General features: G+C 37.3%; 1 protein-coding gene across 1 annotated transcript; it reads right to left on the bottom strand.

Annotated features, from left to right (window-relative positions):
• Positions 1–15,495: 15,495 nt before the first annotated feature.
• Positions 15,496–16,200, bottom strand: LOC143555094 (F-box/kelch-repeat protein At3g23880-like). The gene has a single exon (XM_077044720.1). The coding sequence runs from the start codon at positions 16,198–16,200 to the stop codon at positions 15,496–15,498; it is 705 nt and encodes a 234-aa protein (XP_076900835.1).
• Positions 16,201–24,470: the final 8,270 nt, after the last annotated feature.

The raw sequence follows: 24,470 nt of genomic DNA, 5'->3' as shown, positions 1-24,470 counted from the left end.
CCAATGAGAAATGCTATAATCAGGCTTTGTTTTTTTTTTTCAAGTCAATTTGTAGCAAAAAAATCATTGTAGAAGAGCTTGATAAGATGCAGGAAGAGCAAATAGTTACACTGTGCCTGTTGGGGAAGTACTTTCCGCCATCATTTTTTGATGTCATGGTTCACTTAACCGGGCACCTTGTTAGAGAGATAAAATTATGTGGGCCACCATGCTTTCGTTGGATGTATCACTTTGAAAGGTGTATGAAGGTTATCAAAGGGCATGTGCGAAACAAAACTTATCCAGAAGGGTGCATTGCTGAGGAGAACATTGCGGAAGAAACAATCGAGTTTCTGAGCGAATACCAAAAAAACATCAAGAGTATTGTTGGTATTCCACATGATAAGCATGATGATAATGGGGAGACAATTCCTGTCACAGGCGTTAAATCAGTTGAAGTTTCTCCTGATCTTTTCAAGAGAGCACATTTCTATGTGCTGCAGAATACGCCTGAAATAGCGCCGTATATCGAGTAAGTATTACTAACATATATACTCTAAATTATATATATATATAAATATATATAGGGTGCAGTTACTGTACGCTAATGCCTTAACGCATGGTAGTTACGCGAGACGTTCGTAGAACGCTAAGCAAACGCACACAAAATTAATATACACGTATATATATATATATATATTAATTCACAATATATTATATTCTTACTTGCAGACAACACAAGACCTCTTTGAAAAACCAAATGCCTGGTAAACGACAAGCATTGCTGGAGAAGGAGTATACTTTAAAGTTTGGTGACTGGTTACGCGACAAGGTAGATCAATTTATTAAGTCTTCTATAATTTTTAAAATTCTTTTATAGTTTCTGCAATGTAGGTGAAGAATCTAATCCTTGTAATGAAATTCAGGTTCAAAGAGAGCTAGCGGGCTCCCCAGGTTCTGTATCGGAAACCGTAAAGTGGATTACACACGGAGCACACCGCAACGTTTACAAATACGACTCGTACGACATCAACGGTTTTGAATTTCGTACAAAATCTCATGATGGTAGAGTTTACCAGAACAGCGGGGTTGGTGTAGAGGCGGATGACATGCACATCAAAAAAGACGTGGTGACGTATGGACAAAACTTTTATTTTGGGGATTTGCAAGAGATATAGGTCCTAGATTATCATACTAAAAGAATTCCGGTCTTCATGTGCCGATGGGTTAACCGTAAACATGTCAAACATGATATTCTTGGTTACATGTCGGTCGACCTAAACAAATTTGGCCACAAGGATGATCCGTTCATATTGGCCTCGCAAGCACGCCAGGTGTTTTATGTTCAAGATCAGCTGGATAGAAAAAAGCATGTTGTCCTCATAATTCCACCCAAGAATAATAGGCTTTCGTATGATGAGGTCAATGAGGAATTTAGTACGGCAACTTTAACTCATGAGGGTAATACATTTCCACTTGTACAACCAAATCAACTGCTTCGTAATGAGTCCCCGAATGATTACTGGCGGCCCGGGAAAAAGCCTACAACTATTCGTAATGGAGATTGACACCGATATCGGGGTAGTCGACCCAGCAGTTGTGTTCGTTCGGCTAGTTAGATGTAAATAATGTTTAAATATAGTTGTGATACATGATATCTTCCTTATTTACTTTGTACTTATTAATTCAAACTAAAGAAATATTGGTTGTTTTTAATACTATTACTACTTATACGTACAGGCCGGTTTGTTGAATTCATTTCATCTTCTGGCTATTTTGGTCAATTGGTGTCAAGTTCAAATATACATCATGTTACATCGATAAAAGTCACAATTGACTTGTAGTGTACCATAGTAAGATCAATAAAGTCATTACACTCATAACTGACTCGTGCTATATCAAAGTTACATTAATACAAAGAAATCCCAAAAATGCATCATGTTGTCTAGGGTGTTTGGTGACAGTCATCATTTCTCGTCTGATGGTTTTGTTTCTTGCACAACCTCTATTTGGTTATGTTTCAACATACTTTTCAACAGCTGGTTTTCTGCAAAACATTATCAACTCATTTTATAAAAAAAAGACCATTATGCCCTTCTTTTCACTAACCTGCATACCAAAATTGTACCCTCCAGACTTTGAAGAAGCCTTTGAACAAATAAAATTCAGTTTTGAAAAATCCTTTCCAAACTCAATGCCATCACCAGTAACCTTAGATTTAAGATTTGGTGATGGCATTGAGTTTTGGAAAGGATTTTATCAAAATCTAACATCTTTGGGAAGTTTAAGATACGTGGAAACCTTATATATTTTCTGCTTGTCCAAGTTTGGAATTCACATAACATATATAGAAGTGTAATAAATTTCAGTCACCAGTTTTATTGTAGTCATTAAAGTCTCTGTTGTTATATAGTTGGTTGTTGAGTGTATAACTGCATACTACCTGTCAAAATAGTTTCCACACGCTTTGGAAACGTACAGAAGCTAATTAATCCTGAAAATTAATTACATTACTACCTACTACCTGTCCAAAATCTTGAAAATATATTTATGTAATGATAGCTTACATTCAAGTTAATTAAAATAATAAAACTAGTATATCACACTCTTTGTACGCTTTTAATACATGTCAGAAAATATTTGAAATATATTTATGTAATAATAGCCTACATTCAAGTTAATTAAAATAAAAAAACTAGTTTATCTTACTAGATACGCTACAAATCAACTGAACTACAACAAATTACTGTCTCAACTACCAAAAATTAAATTTTAGGTCTATTTTGTTATTCACTCACACTAACATCTATTTTAAAGTTATTTAAAAAAAATCAACATCAACTACGCTTAAAAAACGCAACAAAAATATAATAATAACATTTACATAGAAGTCATTCCATCATATTCCGTATCCGAATCTACATAGAAGTCATTCCCTAATTAAAATTTTATTAAAGGCAAACGCTCAAAAAACGGTCTTCATGAAAAAAGTGAAAAATTGATCGATTAACTGTTTTTTTCGAAGAACAAATGATATATTGACGATTCCGAGATGTTTGGATGTGATTTCATGGATCGATTCGTGAAAAAATGGATTCGTGTACGTTAATGTACGTTAAGGATTAGTGTATTGGATCTTTTCACTACAGTTAATAATAACATTTACAATATTAAAATTTACATTAATATATAGAAAACCAAAATATAATAACATTTACAATATTAAAATTTATATTAATATATAGAAAACCAAAATCAAACATATAAAATTAACTCCTAGCATCCGATTCCAAATTGGAATCTACATCGATATCCATATCTACATCCGGAGTCTTGCCATCAGATTCCATATCCGAATCCGAATCCTCTGGAGTATGAGAGGGCATGATCCTCTGGTACATGCCATCGGAGGTGTAGGTGGAGTCCCTAAGCCTATGGAGGCGAAGGTTCACCTGAGAATGGAATGCCCCATAAACAGACACCGCCCTGAAGTGCTCCAAGTCTTCCAACTCAATGTACGCCACCTCGATCCCCGGAACTACCATTTCAGTGCTGAAATAATCAATAGTCGTGTACCCAAGCCACCTAACCATTCGGTTAAGTTGTTGGTACGAGAAACTGTAAAGGCAATAATGACGTCGCCACTCGTCAAATCAACGTGTGGCCATTTATGACGATTGGACACGCTTAAAAATATTATACTGTGACCATTTATAACTTATAGCCACACATTGTAAGTGTATCCGTGACAATAAAAAACTTAAAAAATATAAAACTAAGATATTCTTTGGTCACGCAACCTCGAATACGTGGCCATTAATTACATATGGACACACTAAAACATCCTTTAAGTGTGACAATTTATAACTTATAGCCACACATAATAAGTGTATCCGTGACAATAAAAAACTTATAAATAGTAAAACTAAGTTACTCTTTGGTCACACAACCTCGTATAAGTGGCCATTAATTACATTTGGACACACTAAAACATCTTTTAAGTGTGACAATTTATAACTTATAGCCACACATAATAAGTGTATCCGTGACAATAAAAAACTTATAAAAAGTAAAACTAAGATACTCTTTGGTCACTCAACCTCGTATAAGTGGCCATGAATTACATTTGGACACACTTAATAATATTTTAGTGTGACCATTTATTACTTATAGCCACACATAATATGTGTTTCCGTGACAATAAAAAACTTATGAAATATAAAAGTAAACTACTCTTTGGTCACACAACCACGTCTAAGTGGCCATATATTTTAAGCGTTTTAGCCACATAACTAATAAATACAATGGTTGTTCGTCATATTTCGCCACTTTATTTAAAATGTGGCTAGAAAATGTGACATTAGGTCACACAACGTAATATAAGTGGCTATATCTTTTACCTTTTAGACACATCTTTTATCAATACAGTAGCCGTTTGACAAATTTGGCCTCACTATTTAAACATGTGGCTAGTTAAATGTCACAGTTTGTGGCTAATGCATGTGTTTTTGGTCACATGTATCAAAGATGAAACAAACTATGACTGTAGGTTACATTTCACCACACGTTTTTATAGTGTGGCTAGTTTTTGTCACAGTTTTTTTAAAAGTGTGGCGAAAAGTACCTGAGTAGGTATAAAATGGTCACGTGAAGAATAATAAGTGTGGCCAAAACATTCTGGAAGGTTTTCAAACATGGTCAAAGACCTTTTAGCCACACATTTAAGCCGAAGTGTGGCAAATCACCCAGACCACATGTGTGGCCGAAGGTCGATTTTCACGTAGTGTTGTTCAACCGAACCCAGGTACGATTGCTAGTCATTATGCTTTGATTATGTACTTGTTTTGATTTTTCAGGTTTAATGGGTGTCGGGTGTGAATTGTTTTGAATGAAAATTTGTTGATAAGTGAGAACCGGGTTATATGGATTTATATGTCGGGACGAGTTTTTAGGTGTAAAAATCTTTGTTAGGGTTCTATGGTTTGGGGTGTCGGGCATGCTCGGGATAAAAAAGTGATAAATTGAAGATAAAAACAAGTGTTTAAATGAAAAAGTGTGTTTGTCGGGCTTCAAATGAATATGATTATCTCGATTTGTGGGGATTTTTTAATGTGTCGTGACGAATTTTTGAGGTCGGATATTGCCCGGGATGGTAAATTTTTGAATGAAAATATTTGAATGTCGGGACAAAGTTTTGTAAACATTTGTTTTAGTTCGTTGTCGTGTCGATGGATTGTCGGGAATTATTTTTATTAGTTGAACTTTACACGAGTAAAATGGTTAATCACCCGTACTCAATCTCAATTCGGGTTGATAAGACGAGTTTTCTAAGCTTAATACTTGCATTCCCGACAATTTTGTTGTAACATCCTAAAATTTTAATGATGAATAAAGGAAGTTATGTTTAGTGATTTCGCGTGATTGATTAATGTCGGGGAAGGAGCGGGTCTTGAACTTGGATTAATTGGGATGGGTTAAATGAGAATGGGATTTCAGGGATATAAATACCCCCAAAATCCCAAAATATCTTCATTTTCCCCCACTCTCCTAAACACACACATACACACACACCAAGCACACCCAAAACCGCCGCCGGCCGGGCCGAGAAAGAAGGAAGGATCGAGCGAGGTCCGGGTAAGAGAGAAAGATTAGTGGTGATACCAAGATAAACGAGATCCAAACAAGCTCAAAAGGTATGATTTTTGATCTTGGAAGTTTAAAGATCCGAGCTTTTAGTGTATAAACGACCGAAAATGGTCGGGAAGTGTAGTGGGTGGTATTGAACCTTATCAAGTGTGTTAAAATCGCCCGAAATGTTAATCAGAAACCGAAACAGCGGACATCTGGGCAACTTCGCCTTCATCTGGGCAACTTCGCCTTCATCTGAGCAACTTCACCTTCAAGCGATGAACTTCGCCTGCAAGATAAGTTCGCCTGATGAACTTCGCCTGCAAGCTAAGTTCGCCTGATGATAAGTTCGCCTGAGGTTTAACTTCGCCTAAAGCCAAGTTCGCCTGAGGTTTAACTTCGCCTAAAGCTAAGTTCGCCTGAGGTTTAACTTCGCCTAAAGCTAAGTTCGCCTGAGGTTTAACTTCTCCTAAAGCCAAGTTCGATTAGAAAATAAATTAAAAACCTAATGAAAAATGTGTTAAGACAGTTAATGGAAATAAAATTTTTCCAAGCTGACCTGGCAGCTCGACCCCAGCCAGGGGCTCTGCCCCTTAGACCCTGCTAGGGGCTGCCGCCCCTAGACCCCGCTGCCAGGGGCGCTGCCCCCGGACCCCCGTTCGTTGTGGGTCATATAAAGATAGAAATACATTATGAGAAGTGATAGTTAATTGATACGTATACTTGTTATACAGTCAGCCGTGCACAACTGAAGAAAGGGATTACGATTAACGGTGAACGTAACCGTGTTCAGGTGAGTTTCTAGCCCCATTTATGTGTTATGTTTTCGGGGCTGTGTGCATACTCAATATGTTTGTTAATACGCTTATCCTAAGAGATAAGTGTATGCCTTATGTGAATAATGTGAAATGTATGAATGATGGCTTGACGGTACGTGAACGATCTTCGGATATTGCACGTACTGTCAGGTTGTAACGCTAAGTTAAGGTAAGTATGATATGTATGCTTATGTGTATGAATGTGATAAAGTTAATAAAAGAAGGAAAGGATGGTTGTATGGTTACGAAAAGGGTACAGAGCCCCAATAATACTCGAGGTATGATGTATCGTTGTATGGTAACGAAGAGGGAATCGAACCCTACTAATATTCGAGAACTAGGGAACCGAACCCTACTAATATTCGAGGAAAGAGGGAAACCGAGCTCTAATAATACTCGTGGAAAGAGGGAAACCGAGCCCTAATAATACTCGTGGAAAGAGGGTACCGAGCCCTAATAATACTCGAGGAAGGAGGGTACCGAGCCCTAATAATACTCGAGGAATGTAGGGCGTAATTCTCTTTATAACGTAAGATATGAAAGTAAGTTAATACAAAAGAAAGTAAGAAAGTAAGAAAGTATGAAAGTAAGAAAAGTATGAAAGTAAGAACGTAAGAAAGTATGAAAGTATGAAAGTAAGAAAGTATGAAAGTATGAAAGTATGAAAGTATGAATGAAAGAATATAATGTTATGTGAATGGTATGATTATGTGATTATCTAGAACTCACTCAGCGTAGCTGACTTTTAGTATGCACGCAGGTGAGTAGGATGAGGCAGCTCGCTTGAGGAGACACGTGGCACTGAACAAGAGTCTGGCATCTGAAGACTTACGATGTTTTAATTTTAATGTTTAATGTGAAAGACAAAGGATGTTTTGAGACAAGTTATGAAATATTGTAATGTTTTATGAAAGTTTTATATTCCGCGTAAATGTTTTAATTAACTCTGATATTTAGAACTGTGTTTATGAGTAAATCCAACACGAAAGTAGGGTTACCGGTAACGGGACCTTACATTTGTTTTATTTATTTTTCTAGTTTTATAATTATTTGTATATATATAGTAGTTCTTGTTTTATCGTATTGACAATCGCGACCGAAACACTATACGGTTGTCAATACGATTATGTGTGACCCGAACTGATTAGGAGAATTATTAATTTGCATAAATGTCACAAGAACAAGTTGGTTCGAGACCCGCGAGGCGCAAGCGACCCCGTAGGCAGCCCGAGTGTGACCCGATAGCTCAGCAAAGTATACGTCGTATTCGTTATGAGGTGGAAGAGATCCCGATTGAGGAGTCGTCAGTTGACGAGATTATGGGTGAAGAGGATACCCCACATATTATACTGATGTTTAGTTTAAATACCTCGGAGAGGGAAACGTACGATAGGATCTCAGATGTGTCCCTATTACGTCATCGTACGTTGATTGGGATTTGTTGGGAACATTGGGTCAATTCGAGAGGGTTAGGACTTTGTTGGGGCCACGTTGGGCCACGATATTGAAGTTCGACAAGGAACAATATATCGAGTTGGTTCGCGAGTTTTATGCTACATTTCGACACAAGAATGATGATTTCAATGTCGAACATGCCGTATCGTTTTCGTTGGGGAGGCAGTTATTTGAGATGTTTGTGCCGAGATTTGCGGTACTTACCGGGTTGTATACTGCGGATGAGGTGTTGTTGCGTGCTTTCACAGAGAGTGTTCGGGGTTATACTCATGGGACCCGACGGTATTATATTACAGCCGCTGATTTGGCTACGTTTTGGTCTACTATTGCTGAGGGCCCGCATTCTAGTAACGCGGTCTCATCTGCCATTCGGGATCCCGTTCACAGGTATATTCATAGAGTTATTGCTTCCACTTTCGTTGGCCGTCAGTCGAGTCACAAAAGGTGTAGCAACCTGGACTAGTTATGTTTGTATAACATTATTGGCCAGCATGACGTTAACCTGGCTACCCTTTTATTATCATCCATGAATCGGGGTGCACGTCGTCCTGAGGCTGTGTCGACTAGGTTGTCTTTGGGGCCCATTATCTCACAGATTGCAGCGTCATTGGGGGTGTTTAAGAAATATTCTAATGATTATTTGACTTTGCGACCGGACACAGAGGTTGTGAATGTAGCTGATGCACAGAAGGCGGGTATTTGTACGTATGATGATCCTCCATGTCTGGTGGAGGCACGTGTATCAGCTGGGGCAGGCAGTAGTTCGCAGAGATATCAGATTGAGAGACCACCTGCTCAGCCCCGCATACGAGCACCACGGCCGACCCGTCTACCACCACAGCCACAGCCGTTGACCTTAGAGTATGTGTATGAGAGGTAGCTAGCGATGCATGACGAGAGTCAGACTTGTTTTCGTGCTTTATTTGATCATTTGCAGGTACCGATGCCAGACTGTCTGAGGCCGTCTTCTGACATGGGTGGATCAGTCTATGACGTTGGGTGTGATTCTGAGGCAGGAAGTTCGGGCACCGGCGAGGCCGGTGAAGAGGAGTAGTTGATGATGGAAGCAGTAGCAGTAGCAGCCGGCTAATTTTGGGTTTATCTTTTATTTTTCCCTTATTTTTGTTTTTTTATATCATGATGGTCTGTACTAAACTTTTATACTTAAGGGAAAATGTATAAAGGGGTAATCGGCTCAGTAATATATGCATAACTTTTATAACTACTGCTGTTTATTTGTATTTTTGTGTTGTATTTGAACTTTGTGGGTGTAGTTCACTATAAACCCTCACGAGACCTCACTCATCCAACCGGGCTACCGGGGGGTTTAAAGGGCTTGTTGCATACGCTAAATGCAATCGTGATTCCTACGAAAGTGAGTTAGGACTTTTAACAATTTTACTAGTTTAACAAATTTAATTATGAAATTTATATAACTTGGCTTGGTAATTAAAATTAACGGTTTTGCAAACGGTTTAAAAGACCTATACTAATGGTTGTGAGAAGCGTGCTTCTACACGTGTGAGAGTTTGCAGATACTGTTGAGTGAATTGAGGAGCCAGGTTCGTTGAGCGCAACCAAGAGTATATTTGAGTGGCTTATTTTCCTTATCAGGTGATTTTGTTTTCATAATTCTTTTTGTTTTATTAGTTTTATTATTAAAAGTGTAATTGTATAGTTGTATAATTTTTAGGACCATAACATTAAGCCCGGTTTTAAAATTTTTAATCAGTCAATTTTAACCCCGTCCTCGTTAATGTTCTTTTAAATGCTAAATTTTAAACATTGAGGACAATGTCAACCTCAAGTGTGGGGATAGGGGAAAATTAAAATTTTTGCCTTTGAGTGCCTTGATTGTGCGCAAATCCGGAATTGTAAATAATTTATTGCTATTATTAATGCCAAGTAGAGGTCTTTGGTCATGGTCAGTTTTTAAGCTTCTCGAAAGTCTTCCCATGCAAATGTTTTTCAAAATGAAAAATAAAATGGACCGTTTAGATGGGGATAACGAGTCATGGGGACAGGTACACATGTTTATATCGGCAACTTTATTCCTCCGGTACGTGTGTGGGTTGACCACATATATATAATACACATATAATACATAGTATATACACATGTCATACGAGTGTCATTATAGAGAGTAACCAGTATGTCCATGATATCTAGAACTTGGTTGTCTCATGCATTTCGAGATCTTAATACCACCACCTGTATGGAGAAATAGAACTGTAGAAAACCACTTTATATTGGCCTTACATATTAAAAAAATAAAATAATACCCATACCCTACATTATCCCTTAGGAGCCAAGTTTGTGCATTTTCCCTTTCGTTTGTTTAAACCCACATTACAAGCCGTGTTTGCCTTGGCCTTTTGTTTTAACCCTGTGGATGAAACTTGGTATGTTAAGAGTTGTATTTAAGTTGTTTGTCGAGCATAGTACACAATGTGCGTATGTTTCGGGTCATTTGTTTGTGTATATTGATGTTAGTTTTTGTTTCAGAAAAAAAAATGAAAAAAAAGAGAGAAAAAAAAAGAATCAAAGAAAAACTCAAAAAGAGTTCGAGTTTAAAGTCGCTATTGGTTGTAAATAATAGTTAGTGAGTTTGTTTGTTCGTTTGTTTGTTGGTGTCAATAAATTGGGTTTCATCCACCATAAGTCACTAAATAAATCCACTTCCGCACCCTAACCTAAGCCACGGCAAAACCCTTAGTTCTATTCTCTATGCAACCGGTGGGTAATGGGTGGAGATATGACTTACTTCCAAGCTTATTACATTGTGTTCATACTTGGTATAGAGGGCAGAGTGATACTAGCACATCTTTTGCTAGTCCAGATATTAAACCGAGAGGAGAGATGTTATATTATAAGGGGTATAACCATGTGTGCCTTAACCGGAAACAAAGTACACTCGTTTGGGCGGTTCCATAGTTTTAAATTGTAACATTAAATTATTTGGTGGGTTATCAACCTTGACAATGTCAGTTCTTGGGAATTGGGTATGACCTTATACCTCACTAGTATTAATCGTGGTAATTTATGAATCATCAATGGAGGTGTATGTGTTGCATGAGAGTTTGCTTGAGGGCAAGCAAAAGATAAGTGTGGGGATGTGATGGTCGGGCAAAAGTCGTGTATATTATTATATTATTTGTTTACTTTTAGTTTAAATATTATATGAACTTTGGGACTTCAAGCGTGTTTATGTGTTTCAGGATACTTGACGTTAAGGACGCTTATCGGGATGAATTACGGAATTGGAACGAAGATATAGAAGAGTCATGATGATTGGCACACTTTCCTATGCAAAATAAAGAAAATTTTGTCAGACGCCTTTAGCGCGGTGCTAAAGGGTCCTGATGGTGATGTCAGCGTATCTCTAAGATCATCAGAATTTTGAGTCTTTAGCGCGGCACGAAAATCACACCCCTGGGATGTTAGCGACGCGCTAAGATCCTCCTGACGAGAAAAATAACCCTAACTTTGATATAATCAGTTTTTCAGCCCCATTTGAGAGATCTTTCATTCCAGCAACCAAGTACAAACCCTAGGACGATTTTGCATCATCCCGAAGCCTCTGGTTCGTCCGTTCATCGCATGCTTTCATCCTCTCATCAGATAAGCGAATCATTCGTGATGTCAGGCTAAACCACTGTATTCACTTTAGGCTAGGGTTTTGTGTAAACTAACTTTGATCAGATTCTATGTTTTGAATGATTATAAACTTGATTGAATGTCTTTAATCTTGTTTTACATTACGAATTGATTGTTTAAACAGTTTATGATTTTGATTGTCAAACTTTGCGTCATTTTTCTGGTTGTGTTCATCACATGTAGGGTTAGCTCTTATGTCATTGAACCAATAATCGTTATTCATTGCTTATAGCTGATTTTCATATTTTAAACTGGTAATTGGGTAAACCGGAGTTCAGTTGTGTCAACAATTCGGTTAGGGTATCGTTTGTCCTCACAACCAACTGTTAGGTTTAGTAATTACTGCGCAATTAATCTTAAAGAATCTGTGATTAGTCGGTTATCACTTTACTTGAACTCTCTCATAATTGTTTACAAACTTTTCCAAGTAATCTTGTGTTCTTATAATCATCTTTACAAACTGCTTGACATCGACTGTCCGCCTAGAATAATATTTAATAATAATGAACTTTAGTTGCACTTTCCACTGATTCCCTGTGAAGACGATCTTACTTACCCATACTAGTTATAGGTATTCAAGCTTCACAAATACTTATTTTTTATTAGAGCACGACCTCTACGTCAGATATTCATTTTCAACACACACACAATTGTTCTGGGTTTAAAAGCTATCCACAATTTTAGAAACAAGTCCAAAAATTATAATTTAATAGTACTTATATAATTATGATTAGTGTATTTAATTTGATTACTTGTTTACAAAATTATACTAACTAGTATTTAGACCCAGCCGCGTTGCGGCGGGTGTCGTAAAGTTGGAAAAAAGATACAATCTTATGTTACGAAAACACAGACTTTCACCAATTTGCTTTGAGTGCATCTGTGACGGCACTTGATGAACTCCTAGTTGTTCAAATTATGCTCCAAATCACGTAGTATTTTGCACAACTGACTAACCTCAGCCACCAAATGGTGTAATATTCGCAGCCTTTGATCACCACCACAACTTTCACCGCCGAAAATTACCCATTGCACATAAAATATGAAAACACTCTTAGTCTTAAAGATAAATAAATAGCAAGAATACAATAAGCATACCTTCATTAACTGATTAAATATGCTAAATTGATGATGATATTCAAGAAGTACCTGAAACCAAATACAAATATGTAAACATATTGTTGTTCATTCAAGACTATTACTGTAAATAAAAATAATTAATGTGTTCATTCAAGACCATACAATGAGTTAAATTGGTTAAGGAAACTACACCACTACCTAATTAGAAAGCACCAAAAGAGTCTTTTGACTTTATGAGTTTTGGTGCTGGCGGATCAATGCGCTTTTCCATCTGCTGAAAACTTGAACGCGTGTGCAATGTAATGGAGAATTAGGGATAAACGAAAACGTCACGATAGATAATATATATATCATATGATAAAAAAACACCTGACATGTGTTGGCACTTTTGCCCTAACCTTAAAACTGCCAGCCATGGTAAAAGCATTCCCAGTCTTCCATCAACAACCAATAGTGAACATACCATGATAATATTGGTTAGAAAGGGATGTAGTTACAATGAGGTTTTACCAGAATGTGAAGAATGGCAGAAGAATGCTAGCAACAGGCAACCAACTTTCATCAGTTAGCAGATTCAGTTATGCGATTGTATTTAAATCCGAAAACATCTTCAACGAAGGACAAACAATAAATCAACATGAGCAACAAAGCCAAAAGGCATGTAACTGGAACAAAATAATTGATCTCTACCATAAGCATATCCAAAATAAAATAATAAGTAACACAACATGCACATACCCAATAGCAAAGCTCCATAAGTTGAAAATAGCAAAAAAAAATTAACAAAACATCTCATAGGGACACAATTAACGGCTTTCAAGAAACGCAACATCTGGTTCATCAATAATTTAACAAAGCAAATCTAAGAATCACATCGATTCAGTAATTGTGCCACAAAGAATATTTTTAGAATGTACACTACTTCAAACCAGAGCCTGGCTATTTGAATTCAAATTTATTTTATAAAATGCGACCCGACTTGTCAGCTTCGTGAGATAAATTAGTTTAAATATGCCCAGCAGATTGTATTTGGAATAACCACCTGGGGCTTTCAAATAATTGTTCCAAATTCTCATGAGCGTGGTTATATTCATACATGTTCCGACTCGCCGGTCATTATGGATCTAGTGGCATGGCGGGGCAAAAGAACCAACTATATGCTTAACACAAACTTTCTGGTCCTCCCTCTAGCACACGGGGAGCGGCCCTACGCACCGGGGGCGAAGCGTAGAGGTCACTTTAGCTTATGATACGCAACTGAAACAAGTTCTTGCTAATGGTAAAAAAGGGGCTTTGAATGTAGGGGCTGTTCTTATTTTACCAGAGGGTTTTGAATTAGCCCCTCCCACTGACCTGTAAAAAGTGGGCCTAACCCTTGGGGATGTGGTAATACATTTAAGAAATTATTCCATCGAACGTTCTCCCCTCTGGATGCAGGAATAGCGACATGGACTAAATGCCCTGTCCAAGCCAAGGAACTTAAGCTGAAGAGTCCTGATAAATGATGATTGAGACGAGATTCTGCATTTTTGAACCACGAAACGGTGAGTAAACGGGAAACCCGACTCTACGAACCCGAGGAAAGGCTGCACAGCAGTAGTAGGGGCGTTAAGACCGGAGCTTTTTGTAGTGCTAGCAGGAATGCAAGTGAATGAATCCCATCCCCTAGCGAGTAAAGTGCTTACGCCCCTTTAGAGATAGGGGCGCGCTAGCGCTTGACTCAACTTCGCCCGTATACAAGCGGAAGACCTCTTCGAGGTCAAAGTTCAGATCATTCGCCAAATGGAGGGTCTTGATCCGACCGGGGATTGGATGCGGCAGGGGGCTCACGCTCTCGACTCCCCCAATAGCGCAGGGCAGGATCCAAGAGCTTAGAAAGGGTCAGGAAAGGAGCAGAGAAGGGGTTAAACAACCCAAATAAGAACAAACTGTGTAATTTGGCTTAGATTTATATTCATGGCTACAATTCTGGTTGCTTGTTTCCAAACACCATAATTGCCACGCCAAGAGTCTGCCATCATCATCGCCTTACATAAACCCATAAGGTGTAGCACAATCAGCCTCAATCATTAGAAGTTCAAAACAAAAGTAAACTGTAAGCAAACTTCAAAGTCAAAACATTCCACTGAACACTAAGGTCAAAGATGTTCACAACTGAGGCTCAGAAAACCATCACAGCCTTTCTAAAGCCCAAATGTACATACATGCATTTCATCAAACACCTCATGTGCACTGCATCTAAGGTCACAATAGAGTCTAAAAAAATCAACAGAGGTTTTTGCAGCCTCTATAAAGGCAGTGGACGTTGTAGGTCCGCCGCCTTCATGGACAGCGAGAGTCGCAGAAAACCGTAAGGGAATCCCTCTAAAAACCGTAAGAAATTCGTGTAAAGAAATCAGGTATAAAACCACAACAGCTCGAAAATAATAGAAGCGAACCCGTGAGTTTATCACCGGCGCGACCGTCACCTAGGGTTCCAAATTGAAACCCGACAACAATCGCAACATCATAACTGCATGCATTTGCAACAATTGTAGATGAAACATAGAAGAAACGAACAAAGTCGCCGTCCACCGCCGTCACCATGGACAGCCGCCGGTAACGCAGGGCAACAACTTTTTGTCTCTCTACGTGTCACCATCGTATGAAAACAGAAGAAATGGCTCTCGGTCTTGATTGAGAGGATAGGGAAAGAAGGAGATAACTCAAAATGGCACGTGTAATAAGATAGTTGACCAGCTATAGATGTTACCCTATCCAAAGCAATAATCAATCATGTTTACATATCCAAAACTCAAAACAAAATAAAAAAGGAAACAAACATAGAATCCCAACACCACCACGGTACGCTCACAACTAGTTTCAAAACGCAGAAATGTTAGATAAAACAAATATCAGAAGGCGAAACCAAACTTTCCACGTACTCGATAGAGCGTAGATGCTTGAATTCATAGATATTGAACATCTTTTTGAAATCAGACATCGTGTTTATCCTCTTGAAATCATCAAGAGTTGCCAAACCGTTGATCATCTTATATGAATCTTTTGATGTGTCGTAGATGGCAAGTTGAAGCGAGCTATTTGTCATAAGAATTTTTCCATTACTCAAAATACACATAGGGTTGAATACCTTAAAACAGTTAACTTCCGAACCGAATGTGAATGAATGTGCTTTCATCCATGAGCACTCTTCTTTCATCAACCACACGTCAAATCTAACGGTACCAATCTTGCTAATCACGCAAAGGCATCCACCTATAGTTCCAAAAGGAAGCCCTGATGAGCAGGCATTGAGTGCACCTTTAGACGCCAAAGGCAGTTCTATGTTTGAAAATACCATCTTCTTAACATTGAGTGCCAGGACGAATCTTGTCGTTAACCAATACAGAAAGTCGTTAAGATACAAACCCGCACCACCCAAAAAGAAAAAATCTCGTCTAGGGTATTCTTGTGGCATGCTCCACAAACCAGTTTTAAGATCCAAGACATCATATTTATACCAGAAGCGATTTGGATGGTCAGGCTTATCAAATCTAACAAGCTTTAAGTCATCTTCGGTCGCCCCATAGCCAAATCCAATCATACATGGGGGAAAATGTTGTCTCTGGCGATGCATTACCACAAGTAACTTTGATGCACGGGTTAAGGGATTGTATAGGATCAACCGACAACGTGAGAACTTATTTTCAGTAAGAGCCAAAAGCACAATGCCATTCAATGTTCCAACGATGGAAAGTTATGTACCTTTCTCATGGTATTTTAAAAGAGAAAGAATTCTGACCGTGGAATGAGCCCCGTCTTCGACTGGTACGTTGTCGTCTATGACAGCGAGTGACCGTGGGATTGGCAAAAGGATCATTCTACGTGATCTCGACTTCATGAAATAAGGATCTGAAATTACACGATTCCAATGCTTGGATGCACATCGGAACCGTAGTAAAGGCTTTCCGGGAAGTCGAGCAAGTACGTTGCGAAGAACATCATCACCTGAACCCACGTTCGCCATAGATCGATACCAATGAGGAGAAGATGATCGGCTATCCTCTAAATTTATCTTATCTTGCATTTATGAAATTTTTGTAGATAAACTATAAATGAAATCCGCTCTAAAAAATATATATTCACGATTAAAATTAAAATTTGGTGAAGCATATTATAAATCAAATTTACCTCCTTACTATTAGAGAACTTCAAGAGGCAATATACAACCCAATTCCTATCTAAACATAAAATCGAGATGAAGTGATATTCAACAACTATACAAGGTCCATGAAACGACGCGACTTTCCTAGGTGCCGGGGAGTGGTCAAAATGGCTCACGACTTCGCTAGATCGGCATTATCTAGGTAACCATCCACACCCAACATTGATGCTCAAGGTTGTGGCATCATACGATCTTTGGATATGTCATGTGTTCTTTGATGTGTTGCCTGATGTGTATAGTAAATGATGTAGAATACAAGTATTACATGCCCACAAGAGAATGATAAAAAAAAATCTATTATAAAAAGCATAAGAATCGGGAAAGAATGATATTAAACAGAACCAGAGTTTTGAAAGAAAAAAAAATAGGGCATCGTGGCCAATCCGGCGGGAATTTGAGAAAAGAAAAAAAAAGTAAAAAAAGAATTGAGGATACGCTTATGTGATTTTACATAATATGATCTTTAATGACAATGGGGAAAAAATTGCCAAAACTATGAAAGGTAATATTCAACCAACGACTGTACTACCAGACGCCGAAGAGAAACAAAAAATTCGTAATGTAATACACAATGGAGAAACACATATCAATCTTCAGTTAGATTTGGCATATTTAGGGCATCGCTAACATAAAAATTAGAATTTTATATCGTGTAATGTTTTTAACAGGGCAACACTACAACCTATTTATTGTAGTACACAATGGAGAAACACAGTTTTACGAGTAAATTTTGCGTGATATTTGGTGTTAGATTTTTTATTGCCTCGTAGTGCTGTAGAAGATGATGCGTAACTATTTTAATTTATCATGCCTAATTTGAGTTTTTTTTATTTGATTTTTTTCCTTTCCTTTTCTTAAAAGAAAATAACCGTTTTAGTAGTTACATTTTTCTATTTTAGTATAGATGGTAAGATGTGACAACCATCTTTTGCCAATTTTACTTTGACCCTTGTGAATTTTTGCAACGATTTTGTAGAGCAAAAACATGAAAGAAGATGGTGGTGGTGTTGTGAATGGTTGTTGCAGGATTCTCCATGGCACGTGGATTATATTGATTTCTTGGATTAATATGTACCCGTTTTTTTCCTAGGCTTAATCAATGAGATATGAGGTTTTGCTACTTTTGTTTTGTTGATGAGTAAGAGTATTTTCGTCTTTACTTAATGGTAAGGAGGTGATCCAGGGTGGACAAGGCATTCCATAGCAAGCTTCAAACTCATGTGGTAACATCCCTGTCACCTATGCACCCATGCATATGCATGGCTTCAAAGTTTAAACACATGTGGTAAACTTTTGCCACATAAACACAAATCATTTTCCTTTTATCCTCAAACAACCAAATTTAAAATAAAAATAAAAAGTTCTAGGGTACTTATGAATATGTTTCACCAAAGACTTTATGGTTTGTGGGTAGTTGATGATAGAAATTAGGTGACAACGCATGATTGGTCGATGCATAGATAGCACCCATGAGTACGCCTTATTGGTTATGATTTATTTATTCTTAGATTAAATTTATTATATTTGATTTCATTTATGATGATGTTATTTGTATTTATAAATATGGATTAATAATTGCAACATCTTGTAATGCGTTTCGGGGATATACTTGATAATTCTATTTTTATTGAATAAACACGAGTCATTCATAGAAACAATATTCACAATACTTAAATGATTTCATTGATTTTGTCGGATGTCCGACTTTTATGCTTCTTAATTAATCGTTAAATCTATATTGTCGTGTGATATATACGTATTAATAATTAATTATGTTTAATATTAGGGAATCCACTTAAGATTATATAACTTAGATGTTATATAAATGTCGTTTAAAAAAAGTTGTTACATCGTTCGATAATTTAATATAAAATATTGTTAGAAGAATTTGTGCCTAGAATTAATTGTAGTATACTATTTACATGATGAGAATGAAATACTTCTAATATTACGCAATACACTTTGTATTCGTTAACTTAGTTTTTACGCATATTCATGAATTTAATATTATTCCAATAATTCATACCAATTATCGTAATGAGTTTATTCGATTTACACATATTTCTTAGTGAGATTCGTTTTAAAATCAACAAGGAACAATGATTTCAAGTTTATTTCATTATTATAGGTCTATACTTCAAATTATAAATCTTATAGCCGTTATTTTAGCTACAAAACTTATGTATTACCCTCATCCGACTCCATCCGGATTTCCAAACACCACCCTCGCCTAACGTGACAGACAAGATCTCCAACCTAATATTGGCCAGGTCCGTTCTTGAATGAGATGTCTTACATTTTTATGTAGTCATCTGCTATACAATAACCACTTATTATTTATAATATTACAATTTTGGGGGTCGGTGGTTTAATAGGATTGTACTTTGTGTATCAAGTTCTGTGCGTTGGACTGTAAACAATGGCTTTCACTCCTCTGGTACGTGTTCTCAAACTCCACTACACGTGTAGGTAACTTGTAGGGGTGCAAATGAGCCGAGCTGCTCGTGAGCTACTCGAGATCGGCTCGTTAAAAAGCTCGTTCGAGCCGAGCTTTATCGAGCCCTAGCCCGACCTCAAGCCTAAAAATAAGCTAGTTTAATAAGCGAGCCCGAGCCCGAGCTTTACTTATCGAGCTCGAGCTAGCTCTCGAGCCTAAACGAGCCTGCCATTTATATATTTTTTTTAAAATATATATTTAATAATTATTAATTAATAAATTTAATGTTATGAAAAAATAAATAAAAATAACTAAATAATATATATTCTTTTATACGTAAAATTATAATAGAAAATAATATATTAAATAATTATAATTATATAAAAATGTGATAAATAGTAAATGAGCCAAGCCCGAGCCGAGCTCGAGCTTCTAAATCCATTCACGAGCCGAGCTTTGAAAATAGAGCTCGAAACGAGCTGAGCTCGAGCTAGAGCTCTGTGTAAGTTAAACGAGCCGACCTTGAGCCTAGTCGAGCTTGGGCTCGGCTCGTTTGCACCCCTACTAACTGCCTTCTCCTTCCAATCATTTCTGCCAAGTCAGATTCTCAAATACGTTTGACGATTGTACATGCCCTAATTTTCTTCACATGCCTCTCCCAACGATGATGAAGACGACGTTTCAGTTTCTTCCCTCTTCCTTACTACTTTTGCCCTAGGTTGATTTGGTTCTTCTCTCATTCCTCTATACATGCCCTAATTTTTTATAAAGGTAAAAAGATCAGTTTTCGTATTTGATAATCTCTAGGAGATTGATTCAATTTACTGCAGTTACATTTGTTCATCGATGTGTGTTGTGACAGACAGATCGAAGCTTTGGTTAACACATTGCTTCACTTGACAGTCGATGCATTGATAAGAACAAGAACGATTAACAGAATAACAGAAGAGTATTAACCAACTTTTCCCTAACTTCTCATTAACCAATCTGGTAGTTTTATATACAAACAACTCACGATTGCTAACTACCTATCTGTTACAACATTTTCACATAAGTACTCTAACTTTTAACTATTACATTTTAAGTCCCTGTAACTCTAACATGTAACAATACATCTTCCATATGAAATCCTTGACCCAAGGATTGCTTCACAACTGAAAATCAGGGAATCTGCATTGAAATTCATCTCTATATTCCCAAGTGGCATCAGAAATCGGTAAATCTTTCCATTGCACAAGAACTTGACCATCAACACTATTCCTTATTTGACAACTCAGTTGTCTAAAACTTTTAAAGGATGTAGGGAGACCCTCATCAAAGAAGTTTGAGTTGAAGGACCACTAGCTTTTTTCAAAAGTGATACATGAAACACTGGATGAACTTGAGCCTCTTTTGGTAAGTTCAGCCTATAAGCCACAGTTCCTATCTTCCCAATTACCAAGTGAGGTCTCTAAGTATTTAGGGGATAATTTGTTATACCTAGAAATTCTTAATGAAGTCTGCACATAAGGCTGCAATTTCACATATACCCAGTTTCCAATTTCAAAGTTCCTTTCACTTCGCTTCTTATCCGCATATTGTTTCATTATGTTTTGAGCTTTGTGCAGAGATTCCTTTAATAACTTCACCATTCCTTCTCTGTCACACATCATTTCATCTATTTCAGCGACATTCGAGTCTTTATGAATGTAGGGTACATGTAGTGGTGGTGCATAATCATATAAGGCCTGAAAGGGTATAGTCTGAATGTGGTATGGATATTAGTGTTGTACCAAAACTCTGCTAAGGAAAACCATCTGTCCCAAGATGTAGGCTTTTGTAGGACCATACATCTAAGGTAAGCCTCCACACATCTGCTTACTACCTCTGTCTGCCCATCCGTTTGTGTATGGTACGCGGTTGACATGTTCACTGAGATTCCTTGAATTCTAGTGAATTACTTCCAAAAAGCACTCAAAAATATGGTATCTCTATCAGATACAATTGTAGAGGGCCACACATGCAACTTGTAAACGTTGTCTGCAAAAGCTTGTGCTACGGTACTAGCTGTGTATGGATGAGCCAAAGCTATAAAATGAGAATACTTAGTCAGTCAACAACTACAAAAATGACCTCTTTGCTCCTGGACTTGGGTATTCTTGTCACAAAATCCGTACTAATGTCTGAAAACACAAAAGTTGGTACAGGTAAATGTTGTAGTAATCCCGGATAAGTCACTGTTTCTGACTTCACATGTTGATAGATACTGCACTTTCTAATGAACTCTCTTACCTCCTTTAATTGGTTTTTCCAATAAAACATATTTCTTAACCTTTGATGGGTTGCATGTACACCAAAATGACCCTATAGCAGTTGAGTGACATTCTTTAATGATGTCCTGCTTCAAATTCAAATCTTGGCCAACCACCAATTTATGCTTCCTTATGAGAAGTTCATCTTGACATGTAAAATGGTTTGATGAATGACCCTGTTGCAAATCTATTATTTGTTTCTGAATAGCAGGATCATCTGCCCAAGACTTCTTAATCCTTTCCAAAAACATGGGTTGGAAGGACCTAAGTGTTAAAGTAAACAAGGATACTCCTTGTAATCTGGACAAAGCATCAGAAGCTACATTTTCACAACCCTTCTTGTATTGAATCTCAAAGTCATACCCCATTAATTTTACTAACCATGAATGTTGCAAAGGAGTAGTCACCTTTTGGTCAATCAAATGCCAAAAACTTTTTTGATCTGTCTTGATGATGAAGTGACCTGTAATAAGGAAATAATGTCAATGCTTAGTAGCTAAAAATAATTGCCAACAACTCCTTTTCATAGACGTACAAGATCTGTTGTTTAGGAGATAAGGCTCTGCTGATAAAAGCCAAGGGATGCTTTCCTTGCATTAATACAGCCCCAATGCCTTTATTGGATGCATCAGTCTCAACCACAAAAGGCTGGTTCAGATCAGGAAGTACCAAGACAGGTGCAGAACTTAGAGCTGCCTTTAGTTGTTCTAAAGATTTCTGAGCTTCCATTGACCATCCAAACCCATCATTCTTCAACAACTCATTTAAAGGCTTAGCAATAACTTCAAAGTTCCTGATGAACTGTAGTACCCGGCTAGTCACAAAAAACCCCTCAATTGCTTAACAGTCACAGGGTTTGGCCATTGCACTACTGTTTCTATCTTGTATGGCTTTTATAAGAGATTTTAAGATGCTAGTCATTTTTTCCACATAACATAAACTAACCTTGTTAGTTTCAATACCCTTCAACTTATAAGGAACACCCCTCTACCAAAAATTCCATGGTCATATTACCAAAATTCCAAGTAATATCTCCTAATGGTGTAAGCCATTGAATACCTAACACCATATCATAACTTTCTAAGGGAATTACTAAAATATCATCACTGAACCATGTTCCCTGCATCATCCACTTAAAATCTCTACACATACTCATACAAGTCAACTGATTACCATTAGCAATAGTTACCTTCATAGACTTAACTTGTTGAGTACTAATATTGAGTTTAGTAGCCAACTTTTGATCAATGAAATTATGAGTTGATCCAGAATCAACTAAAATATGCAGAGTTCTTGTTAAAGCATCAATAGAAATCCTAGGTTCCTCTACTTCTTGTACTTGATCTTCATATGAATCTTCACCATCAGCCAATTCAATCACAAACAGTTGTCTATTAGGACATTTATGACCAGGAGAAAATCTTTCGAGCATGCACCTCTTGCCCTTTTTGCTTCTAGTTCTTTTGTAATGAGTTTTTTAGAGGTTAATGGTTTTTGAGTAGGAGTAGGTAATAAGGGAAGTCTAGTAGCATTATTAGGGCCTGCAATCTTGGGATTATATGTAGTAATAGGATTAGGATTGAGATAATTGGGAGTGATTTTCTTGGTATAAGAAGTATTGAACCAGGTATGGTGAGCAATATCTTGCTGTTTAGCCATTGCATATGCTTCTCTTAAGGTTCTAGGCTTAAACATATTAACTATACACTTTAATTCTGGTTTTAAACCCCCCACAAACAAGCTCACAACATATTCTTCACATATGACAACCTTATTCAATAAAGCATCAAAAGCTAAACAATAGTCTTTGAGTGATCCAGTCTGATATAATACCTTGAGTTCCTCCATGGCATCCTCTAGAAGAGATTCGGAAAATCTTGTAGTTATTGAACCCACATATGATTCCCAAGGTAGGGTATCTATTGTATGACCACAAGATCTCACATAAGCTTGGTGCCATTGAAGAGCATGACCTTCTGAATTGACCACCGCAATCCTCAAATTCAATTGATTAGGAGTGCGATCCATTTCGAAGAAATTATCACATTTATATAACCAGCCTTCAACATCTTCACCTTCAAATTTTTGGAAATCAATACGGCCATAATGACTTAGTCTCTGATCACCCCCAAATTGAGATCCTGAGGATTATGATGCACCACCACCACGGTAGAATGTTGATTACAGAGTTATTCTTGAATTGGGCCGAGCATAAGCTCCATCATCTTCTCCATATTCGTTTGTAAATCCGCCATTGCTGCTTGCTAATTTGTTTCCATACGCAAGATCATGCGCTCATGTTCTTTCAAAGTCTTATCGACCTCCTGTTGACGAGTATTAGGAATGAACGAAATTAGGGTTTAGAATGGAACTGAATTAGGAAAATTGATCGAATGAATGATCAATTAAGATTGAACAAAACGGAATCAGACAGTTTGTTGACTGATTTGAAGGAAATTGATCGAACAAAGATCAATTTCAAGAGATTTTGGAATTAATTGGAAAGTAATTGAACGACGATAGAAGAATTAGGTCACCAGAGCTCCCACGGATCGGTGCTCTGATACCTCTTGATAAGAAAAAGAACGATTAACAGAATAACAAAAGAGAAGTAACCAACTTTTCCCTAACTTCTCAATAACCAATCTGGTAGTTTAAGTACAAACAACTCACGATTGCTAACCAACTATATGTTACCGTATTTTCACATAAGTCCTCTAACTTCTGACTATTACATTTTAAGTCCTTGTAACTCTAACATGTAACATGCATAAGGTAATCAGATGCCCATGTTTTTGGATTTTTTTTAACAACTGTCCATCATATTCTTGAATTTGTGTTGATACACCGGTTAGAAGTTCTACTTTAATTCATAGTCCGCTTTTTGCTGCAATTTCAGGAGAAATTCAGTTACCACTAGG

Source organism: Bidens hawaiensis, unplaced genomic scaffold, assembly GCF_021521415.1.
Source record: "Bidens hawaiensis isolate Kalapana, Puna unplaced genomic scaffold, B.hawaiensis_p1.1 tig00017953_1, whole genome shotgun sequence".
Lineage (NCBI taxonomy): Eukaryota > Viridiplantae > Streptophyta > Magnoliopsida > Asterales > Asteraceae > Bidens > Bidens hawaiensis.
This window is presented reverse-complemented; position numbering and strand designations above follow the sequence as displayed.

Excerpts from the sequence above, each read along its gene's own strand:
- LOC143555094 (XM_077044720.1), bottom strand. The coding sequence starts at position 16,200 with ATGATTGGATTTGGCTATGGGGCGACCGAAGATGACTTAAAGCTTGTT.